Below are 10,643 nucleotides of genomic sequence, written 5' to 3' on the forward strand. Positions count from 1 at the left end.
ATAAGTTCACTGACAGAAGAAAATGAAGGATAGTTATCAATAGCAAATGAACTGTCAAGGGATATGCTGATCCGAATTAGTCAATTTCATGTATGAGAACTGTTATGAGCATAAGTTGTCCGAGTCACTGGATCCCTGAGCTTGAAAGTAACTTAGAGAGATTCTAACTCATCAATATAGGTCAATTAATTTTACCAAAAAAATACAGGTCAGCTAACTATCTTAAAAGAAGGATAATAGTACCATAAGTGGGCTCAAGTATGGAGATTTCGCAATGGGTAACTCATAAATGTTAAAACAGTTTGCTCACAAGTGAACATATTTAACTCATATTACAAAGTATTCATCCATTGATCAACCCAACAACTTTTAAGTTTTCATACTTGATATCCTACCAAACTTACATGGACTACTCCTAGCTTCCACCTACAGTTAAAGACCTTTGTTCCTCAGAGCAAGAAAATATGAAAGGTGTGCTTGTGAAATCTTTGCTGCCCTGACCAACACTGAAGTCATTGTGAACCAGATTATAGAAAGATTTGCAAATCAAGGCAGAATATTGAGCCTTTTCTGCTTGTCATCAAAACTTAATGATCCATACCTTCCTAGCAGAATTTTAACTAATCTACCCTTAAAATCTGATTTCTGAAACTTCTGTCTCTACTAGGAGTATCTGTGAAGAATAAAATGAATACTTTCTCAAGATAAAGGCAGAGCACCATTAGTGCTAGATTTTTTTTTTTAGAAAAAAGAAAATAAACCAACCATATGAGGCTGTTGCAACTAAGGTGCAACAACTGACAGGCATATTACAGGAAAGGAGAATAGTTAAAATGAAGATGGAAAAACTAAAGAGTGAAGAAGAGAGTACCAGAAACATAATAATAGATAGGTCTAAATCTATATCAAAAACATATCAAATACTCCTAATCCCAACATAACAAGAGATAAACTATAACAAATACATAAAATAAAAATCCCTTAAACATCAACCTGACAGATTTTTGCTAGAGAGGTTATATAAATGTGCAAACAGATAATAACCAATAAGACTGATGTTTTCGATACTGGCCTGAACACGACAGTACAAAGCGTACTGTAGTGACCTGGTGGAGAATCGGTATGAAAACCAGATCCGGAAGCTGGTTCTTGGCTGGACCAGGCAGAAGTAGTCTGAATCACTCGGTATTGACCAGTACTGACACCAATACAGCAGTTGCTGGTCCCACACCAATACTGGTCAATGACGACCCCCTGTTTTTTTTCCTCATCCAAAACACAGAGAGAGGAATAGTGAAGGGGAATTGAGTGGAGGAGCTCCTTTTTCTCCAGATCTAGCTGTGAAGTGGTGCATTCTAAGACCTAAGCACTTCTGTTGAGGTATTCTACCATCCCTTCCCCCACTTTTTTGCCAAAAAATTAGCTGACAGTGAAGGAAAGGGGAACTCATGCTAAAATTTCTTCTTTTGGCATGAATTAATAAGTAGAAACAAAATCATTCATTTTTCTCATCAGGGCAGGCTGGTTAATCAAAAGCAATGCCCTGTTAGTTGAGGGAGGCTCATTCATGCATTAAGAAGGAGGCCACACAAAAACTTTCTGAAAGAATGTTTTATAGACTACAGAACATGAAAACTATGAAATATGGGCACGCGTGCAAAATACATTATGACATGATATGGATATGCCAACATAACAAATCTTGAAAAAACAGGATATAATACAGCTAGTATATGCCAATAAATAAACATACTTTCATATAAATATTTTTTGAAAATATCAAAAAGGCTTAAATAGTTATCATGATGATATAATTCCTGCTTGATATCAGAACATCGAATATCACAAATTCCAAGATTAATCATCCCATGACATCCATCATGTTTATTATCAAAATGTTAACAAACATCAGAAAAGAAAAGAAACTCCTCCACTATCCCTAGAGTCTGGAAAGTATCCAGATCATGGAATGCCGTACCGGTCCGGCCGTGGACCGGTACCGGAACAGATAAAAAACCGGTATTTTTCGGTTTTTTATCCGAACCGGCCGGTACGGGTGCGTACCGGCCGGTACCGGCCTCGTACCGGTGCGAACCGGCCGGTTCGCACCGGTACGATTTTTTTTTTTTTAGAACCACAGCGCCGCGCGCTGTGGTTTTTGAAACCACCGCGTACCGGCCGGTACGTACCGGACCGGACCGGTACCGTACCGGTCCGGCCGGCCACCGGTACGCCGACCGGTACCGGTACGGCGGACCTTGATCCAGATGTACTAGGAAGCATCCAGACCTTTTCTATTCCTTAATGAATGAGATACTTATTAGAAGTATTGGACATGTATCCAAGTCTTTACCAACGCATATTGATATCTGATATGCATTAGATATGGACATAACATGTAAAATGGAGTATATGTGCTCCCTAGGGAGACAAAAACTTTGCCAAGAAAGTGCTATATGTAAATGGAAAGACATTGCTAGAAAATGAATTAATATGACATTTGATGTACCTATTAATTGGGAAAAGATTTATGTCTTAGTGCATGGACACAATAGTTAAATATTCTGGATTCATTGATACAAGTTTTCATGAAAAATTTTGATTGGTGAGCTTGAAAACTTTTTCTGGCCTTTGACTATGACCAAGTACTTGGTAATGGGATTCGACGGGGAAGGTGGTGATGATGGAGACCTAGATGAGGTGGAAGAGATGAGAAAATTCTTTCATTTGTTGGGTAGCATAGAGTTTGGAAATGATGGGACAGACAAGATGACTGGGACACAGTAGGTTAGAGAAGTCCTAAGTGCTAGTCATTTTATAACTTTACAACAGATGACAGAATCCATAGAGCATAATGTTGTATTGACTGAAAACTTAGATGAAGATCAAGTTGGACAGACTTCTTTTTAAACTCTATTGAAAGATGTTAAACAGAATAAATACATTTGATAGATTGCAGTTGAATAAAGAGTTTTAATCATCAATACAGCTTTAAAATTAATCATCACATTGTTGCATTCAAACCATCACTTCTCTGATTGCTTGCAAAGGCTTTTCCGTCCATACAAAAGAACACATTATTCAAAGAATATTGCCTCACCGAAACAAAGAGAATTTCCAAATGTGAAAGGACATATAGCTGCAATGGAAATATCAAGATCAATCACATGTTCATAACATCATAAAGCAGGGTATAATGCCTATAAGTATATATGAAGCAAAATTCAGCCATAGAAGGGCTAAAAGTCGTAGCTGAAAACCGAAAACCGAAAATTATGCCTATAATTTCCCTCCCAAAGCATAAGAACAAATATCAAGATTCGATATATAACACAAAAAAAATATTAAATTATGCCGCACAAGTGAAGCCAGACCCCTATAATAAATCAAGATTCTCCACATATTATGTGCATTGACATGAATCCATGCCCAATCTGGTCCACGACCCAAATCTACGATCAAGTAATCACCAAAAGATCTTTAAAAAAAAAAAAGAAAGAATCAGAAGCAGAAATCAAGAATGACGACGATTCTTTTGAGGGGGGAAGATCTCCACCGATCCAGAGAACTGTCTCGGTGACATAGGGATCGGAAGCGACGCCGAGGTAATCCCCCTTGCAGTCCCGTGGATCGAGGCTATTCTCCATACCTTCATCCCCATGAACAGCGTCGGATCCTCCGGTGCTTCCCTCCCTTCGGCCCCTTCTTCGCCGCCGTTTATCGTTTCCGGCGCCTCCTCACCGCGGACTCTGTTTTCTTCTGGGGTTTCCGGCGATTCGTTCTGGTCTCTTCTGAACCCTTGAATCGATCCATCGGGCGAGAGCAGAAAACGAAAGATTTCGGTGGGAGGGCCGACTTTATATAGTTACTCCCCTTCTTTTTAAATACGCCCCACTAACTATAAGAGAGTACCACTATAGCCGTCGATACACAATAGAAGGTTGTCCCGGCCAAGCCGTCCCAACCGGCCGGCCGCTGCGCCTCAACTCCCCGGACGGCGCGCGAAAGCTCTCCTCTGCCGTTGCGACGTAAAGGTAAGCGCCCCCCCCCCCCCCCCCCCGCCGCTTCCCTCTCTTCCTCTCTCTATGAGACCTCGAGGAGGATTTCATCGCAAGACCCGCAAGAACAAACCCCAATTTAATCTTCAAGGATATTTAGGCTGTTTGGCTCTCCATGTCCGGATCCTCTAGATTTATTCTCAGATACATGAAAACATGACTTGTTTTCCTAGGATTTGGTATTAAGGTAGTGATATTCTTCTCTTTCTTTGCTTAAATCTGGGCATCTTTTATTTTTCTTTTTATTCTTTTTTGTCTTATACTATGCTTAACAGTGTTGCACTTCAAATGTTCTTTCTGTTACTTATTGATGCTTGCTCATACTAATCTATATTGTGATAGTTTGATAGCATGACTTTATGCAGTTATGTAAAACTAGTGATGGGAGATTTATTACTTATCATGTTTTAGCTCTTCCTTTATGCTTTTCCGTTTTCTAGTTTCCATTACCATTTGGTTTAACCTTTCTTTCTTTCTTTTTTTTTTGCACCTTTAGATATGCAATTGGTTCTCAATGATTACTTTTGAGTCTCCATTCGATTGTTACAACGTTATTCAATATTGTAATTATTAATTTCACTTGAATTTCAAAAGCCAAAACCATATAATGGTTTCATTGTGCCAATTTCATTTAGCAAAATGACATATGTTGTTGATAGGCCACACTCTACACCTTAAGACATATACTATGTTTAAGTTATTCTTTATGTGCGCTTATATTATTTCTTAAGCATATTGTCATCCTCTACTTCCCAGCTGTGACTTTGTTACAGATGCTACTGGTGACAGTACTATAGGGGCTCCTATACTTTTAGAGGCTCTTCTACTTTTAGAGTAAACAATGCCCTTAAACATTTGTGGCTAAAACTTGCATCATCTGAACAGCCCTGTTATTTGGACTAATGGTTATAAGCACTCATCTTAGGTGCAACTAAATAATTAGATATCTAGTCCTCTTAGATTTTATCTCCATACACATTTGTCTCCAAACACTATAATTCACCTTGTAATTTTAGCAATGGCGTGCTCCTATTTATTTTATGAATGCTGTACTTATGAGCAAAATATGTCTTTAGAGGTTTTTGTCTTTTACTTCCACCTCCAATATCACTTCTTCTATGTGGCCATGTAAAAGATCTCCAACTTAACATGCTTAAATGCACCACCTCTAGGGTTTGCAAGTTGAGCATTTGCTTCTTGCTGTGCATCAAGCATTAGCTTCTTCAAGCACTTAACTACATTAATCATTATCAAAGGGTAGTAGATGGGAATGTACTAAGGTGATCTAAACCAAAAAACAGCTTTCCGCACCAAGATTCTTTTTTATGGGGGAGGGACTTCCTTTTTATTTTTTTACACTTCATAACCTTGATCCTAGTACACTTGTTTGATATGCTCACAACAAAAGGAAGCAAACTTTTTTTCCTCATTCACTTGGCTAACTGGATAACATCGTCCACGATCCGTATCATTTACATTTTGGGGCCTATATTGTATTTGATAAATATGGAAAATCCTATCTTGATACGTGGGGGCAGAGAATGACTGTTTCATCTCTATGTTGTACCATAATATAAGGCTTATTTGGAACCGTGCAACTCAAGTTGCACTATATCTCAATCGCCTATGGCATGATAGCATGCAATTAAGTTGTAGGGGGATGAATCCCCATTATTTGGAGGAGGGGCAGGGGATGATGCGGAGGGAGGGGGATGAGAGGGAGGAGCAATGCAGACGGAGAAGTTACGACCAGGGAGAAAGCGGAGGTGGAGGCGGCCATCGGTGGTGGAGGAGACGGAGAAAGAGTTGGAGGGAGTGGTGAGGGAAGAGGCGACAAGTACCATGGAGGGGGGGAGGGCGAAGGGGAAGGCTGAGCTGGAGGGGAGGGAGGAGTGGTGTACAAAGAAGTTGAAGGAGGACTAGTGAGGGAGGGGATGGAAATAAAGAGGAGGAAACCATCCATGCAGGGGATAAGGGGAGGTGCAGGAAGAGTCTAGGGGAGTGTGGAGGGGGGAGGAGGAGAGAGAGGAATGGCCGGTGGAGAGTTTGAAGAAGTGGTGGGGAAGGGAAGGAGATGGAGGAAGATGAGGAGGCTGCTGACAATGATGGAAGAGAGGGAAAAAGGGTAGGAGGAGAGGTAGGTGGAGTAGGCAACAAAGTCAAGGAGGAAGTGAATGGGGAACACTCGAGGCAACTTGAGCCTTGTAGTTTGTCCCACAGTCATTTTGGCTTTCAGATAGGTTGTAGACTTTTAGGCCTAAGCTGTCCCATGCTGCAATTGGCCTATAGCATGCGATCAAATTGTGAGCCTCCAAAACACATGCTTGGCTGCTATTGTAACTCAACTTATAGGCGAGTTGAGTTCTACGGATCCAAATAGCCCCTATGTCCGACAATAGGCATCACGAATAAAGTCCACCTAGTGATTATATATATATTATGTAGTTGTTTCATGAACTTGTCGGTCTCAGTTTTTAGGCTAAAGTATCTTACTCTCTCTTTTGACCCTTACTGATAAAGGGCTTGGCACTAGGGTTTTACCCATGGTTTTGACCTGCAAGAAAGATTGTCATGAGCTTAGGTTTCTCTTATGGATTGAACTTCCATTTCCCCAATTTTCTTCGAATTCTTGTGCTTTGCTTTATTCTAGTTGTTGCATATTAGTTGCATGAGATTTTTTCCCTCTTTTTAGTTCTTAAGAGATTGATGAATCCCTCCTGATTTGTCTCAAGCTTTAATTATTGAGATTTTTCCTTGGGGATTGGGGTTTCTGTCCCTCCAAAAACTAGTTTTGGACACTAATTAGCCTAACCTATTTTTAAGCATTATATATTCAAATGGAATGTGTCAAGAAAAAATGTAGTACATAGTAAAAGAATGTAAGAACAGATAATATCTTTTTATGTAATGGAAACTATACTTTTAGTGTTCAAAAAAAAAATCTCTCAAAAAGCACCAATTTTGATTGCTATAATTTCATGACTCTTTTTAAGTATTATTTACCTTGTCAAAAGGTACTGGGATCCTTGAATTTAGTAATTTGGACCATTTTCACTTTGTAACATTTATTCTGGTATATATTATCAGGTATTCTCTACAATTTTTCTTTTGATGTATTTCTTATGCCTTTTTTTTCCTTTTTTCCATTCAACAACCAAATCTGCTTGGAAGTTACATTTATAAATGTTTTGATTGCAGAAGTGCAGTAGAAAGTTTTGTGCTTGAAAGTGAAAGAGTGGTAAGATGCAGAAATTAGGGGGCTTCAAGCTGCCCCACTTCTTCAATTATCCACCCTATTTCACGTAATCTACCGAACCTCTTCATTTTAAATGTGGTTCTTTCTAAAGTTCCTGCTTTAGTTTTACTTTAACAAATTTTTAATATGTTTTAAAATTTAAATTGCGATAGAAGAATGAAATATCTTTCTTATGATCTCGATCTAGCTGACTGATATGATTTTTCTCCTTTTATAAGGAATGGGGAAGGGGGAGTCAGACTGCATCAATAATCAACAGATGAAAAACTTTTTTATTGAATCTGTTCTCAAACTTGAACTTTATTTGTCTTGTTCCAAAGTTACTACTGAATGATATATAATTGGACCCTGCCACAAGTTATACTAAACCTGGATCAGTAAGTAATAGATTCGATATCAATGGTTTGATTTGTTAAATAGGCCTTGTTACCATGCATAAGAATGGACCTTAGGCATGGTGTTATATTAAGGCCATCTTAGAATAAACCTGATTAATGTCCAAACTGGACTATAGTCACAACTCATTATCAAAGATGACTTTACTATAGTTAGATATTGTGAATTTCTGCAAGTGCTAACACATCAAAATAATCCATTCAGCTGACTTATTTGGTCTGAAATTATTGACATGGATTTGGATGTAGGCATGTTTGTCTTATTGGTTTGGTCTTCTAGCTTATAACCAATTGCCCTATGTTCTTTTTTCCCTTTTCTCTCTGTTTTGCATTCATTACTTTCTCAAAGATTATCACCATGCTCAATCTTAAACCTGCACTCTTTTCACATGGAAATTTCCCTCTTAGCCTTAGCGGTGTCAGATAATATTACCATATATCCGTTTATTCTATTGTCAAGTTTCATAAGCAAAGTTGTGCGAATTATTATTGAGGAAAGCCTTTTTTGTTCTAATCTTATCTGATACCTTTTTGGTGTTTTGTGCCAAACTTGCTCTTTTCCTTACAACCTATTCCTCATATATAAACACAAATACCTATATTCTTGCCTCATCATCTTTATCTAGCCTCTTTTCAAGTATAACAAAACCTTGGGTCTCTCCTCTATTTAATGAGCTTTGGTTGGCCAACAAACAAGTTTTACTTCCCACAAGGTAAACCCCTCTCGTGCTAAAAGTTGTGCTGCTGAAACTTTGCTCCCTAATGATGAAAGTTTGATGTCAAGCTAAGAACTTGCTATATTGTCCTCAAACTTTGATGGACCACCCCTTATATTCTATAGAGCAGATTGTAGGTGGGATAAGTCTTGTAGCTTGAAGTATGTTTGTCATAGACATAGTATATAATATAGACTCGCCCTTTTAAAAATCATTTCTGTAGGGTCTTTCCTCCTTTGAGTTAATCATGAGTGGAGAGCCCTGGACCTTGCTTTAAATTTCTAAACCAGATCCACCCTCTCTTAAGTTGTTAGTTCCTGAGCAGCAAAACCCAAACCTAACCTGGTTATGCAAACCCCTATGAAATCTACTTATTTTGGTCAGCCTGATGGGTTTTTGCTGGAAATTACCAATAAAAAACATGCCTTCATTGTTTTAATTACACAACTTATTGATTGCTAAGGAAAATAAATTCACAGTTTTTAGCTTAACTCCATATTTTAGTAAGTATTGCTGGCTTTTTATACTAATGAAACACCCCGTATTATTTTTACCAAAGAAAAAACATTATGTATTACTTGTTCAATCGTAGATTTTGTCCTTGTCATGGGAATTTTGTTCCTTTTCCACTTCAGCAGGAGGCCACCTGCATGTAACTTTTATTATATTTGTCCTTGTAGTTTGCAGCCAGTAAGGGAAACACGTGAGAAGCAAGTGCAACTATGGAAGGAACTGATACTTGATTACTGTAGAAGTCAAAAAATATTTGTTATTGGGCTGGAAGAAGATTTTCCCCTGTTTACTAATCCAGTCATTGAAAGTAAGTCATGTCTCTTGATGGAATATGTGAATACTTCTGAGTGTTGGAAAGATGTCAAACAGTTCAGAAACATGTTAAATAAAAAAAAAATTATAAGATATATATTGCTTCTTTAAAACATTTTTTGGTTGGGCCTCGTTTAGCATATGAGAAAATAACCAAGTTATTCTTTTTGGCCTCACATGCTGCATTAAACATATGGTTCTTTAGTTATCATTTGCTGGTGGTTTCTTAGTTTTTTCATAACTTTGTTACTGAATTTTCATGGTGGGCTTGCAGGATCTCTAAGCCATGAGGCAAGAGAGGTATTTCTAAGTGCTCTGGTTGCTGAAGGTTTGTCATGATAGTTATTTGAAAGCTAAAACATAGTGTATTTGTTTGGTGAAGAAGTTTGAAAAAAAGGTTGAGCGCATTATAATTACATCATCATGAAAGTAAATGGCTTTTCTTAACTTGTATTCTTGCAGGCCGTGCAGAATGGATGGACAAAAGCCATAAGAAATGTCTTATTCTGTGGCTAAGAATTCAAGCTTGGGCAGATTATATTTTGAACTTTGTGAGTTAACTTTAATTCAATCTCCAAAGTATTACAACAATATTCAGCATGTGCCAATCATTTCCGGGTTTTTTTTTCTGATTTGATCAGGTAAAAGAAAATGGATTTGAAGACAGCGTCATGACTGTCGAGGATATACGATCAGGAATTGAAACTCGTGGGACCGGTAATCCCAAATCCCTCAATGTTTGAATTGTCTTTTAAATGCAACAATTTTATTGACTTTTTTTTTTGGCATGCACCTGATAGCATTATTTGCTTAAAACTTTCAAATATTTTGATTATTGTGGTCTCACTTATTGGTAACTCTGTTCTCTTGACATTCATCTAAATCTAGCTGACATCCCATATCTAGGATTCCTGTTGGTTACACCACGATGCATCTTAGCATATAACTGAACTTCTGCTCGAATGTCGATCCTCAACTTTTTTCTGTGACATTTACTTCCTATGCTTCCAGAGCTTGCGGGGATTGATCGTTGTGTGCTGATGCGTGCCCTGAGGTTACTTGAACAGAAGGGTAAAGCAGCAATTTTCAAGGGGACTTCAACAGATGATGAAGGAGTGAAATTCTCTGCTTAAATTATACATATCCTGTTTCCCGACAGATGGTTGATCATTCCCATTTACCAACCAAATTCCTAATCCTCAAAAATCTTCACATTTTATATTTTGTTTATCAGATTGATGAATAAAGTGTGTATGAGTAGCCGTTTGCAGAGTATAATTTGTTGATGCTTTAAATCCAAGGAACATGTATACAAGTCCATATCTCATTCCTCAGAATATCGAAAAAAGGCCAGACTGTAGTCTGAGTGAGCTCAGTGCTTGCTGGTTTTTGG

The 10,643-nt window shown here is 38.1% G+C and overlaps 1 protein-coding gene across 1 annotated transcript; it reads left to right on the top strand.

Moving 5' to 3' along the window:
• Positions 1-3,892: 3,892 nt before the first annotated feature.
• On the top strand, positions 3,893-10,528 carry LOC103713480 (vacuolar protein sorting-associated protein 25-like). The gene is made up of 7 exons (XM_008800425.6): positions 3,893-4,034; positions 7,257-7,360; positions 9,106-9,245; positions 9,525-9,578; positions 9,713-9,801; positions 9,892-9,967; positions 10,262-10,528. Exons 2-7 carry the CDS (start codon positions 7,302-7,304, stop codon positions 10,381-10,383), a joined length of 540 nt encoding a protein of 179 aa, XP_008798647.4. The 5' UTR covers positions 3,893-4,034; positions 7,257-7,301; the 3' UTR covers positions 10,384-10,528.
• The last annotated feature ends 115 nt before the right edge of the window (positions 10,529-10,643 follow it).

This window comes from Phoenix dactylifera, chromosome 1 (assembly GCF_051530095.1).
Source record: "Phoenix dactylifera cultivar Ajwa chromosome 1, Ajwa_hap1_PhDact_Kaust_v1.1, whole genome shotgun sequence".
Classification (NCBI taxonomy): Eukaryota; Viridiplantae; Streptophyta; class Magnoliopsida; order Arecales; family Arecaceae; genus Phoenix; species Phoenix dactylifera.

Coding starts and splice junctions, on each gene's coding strand:
- LOC103713480 (XM_008800425.6), top strand. CDS start 7,302: ATGCAGAAATTAGGGGGCTTCAAGCTGCCCCACTTCTTCAATTATCCA. Junction 7,361..9,105: donor AATTATCCACCCTATTTCAC/GTAATCTACCGA, acceptor TTGTCCTTGTAG/TTTGCAGCCAGTAAGGGAAA. Junction 9,246..9,524: donor TACTAATCCAGTCATTGAAA/GTAAGTCATGTC, acceptor GTGGGCTTGCAG/GATCTCTAAGCCATGAGGCA.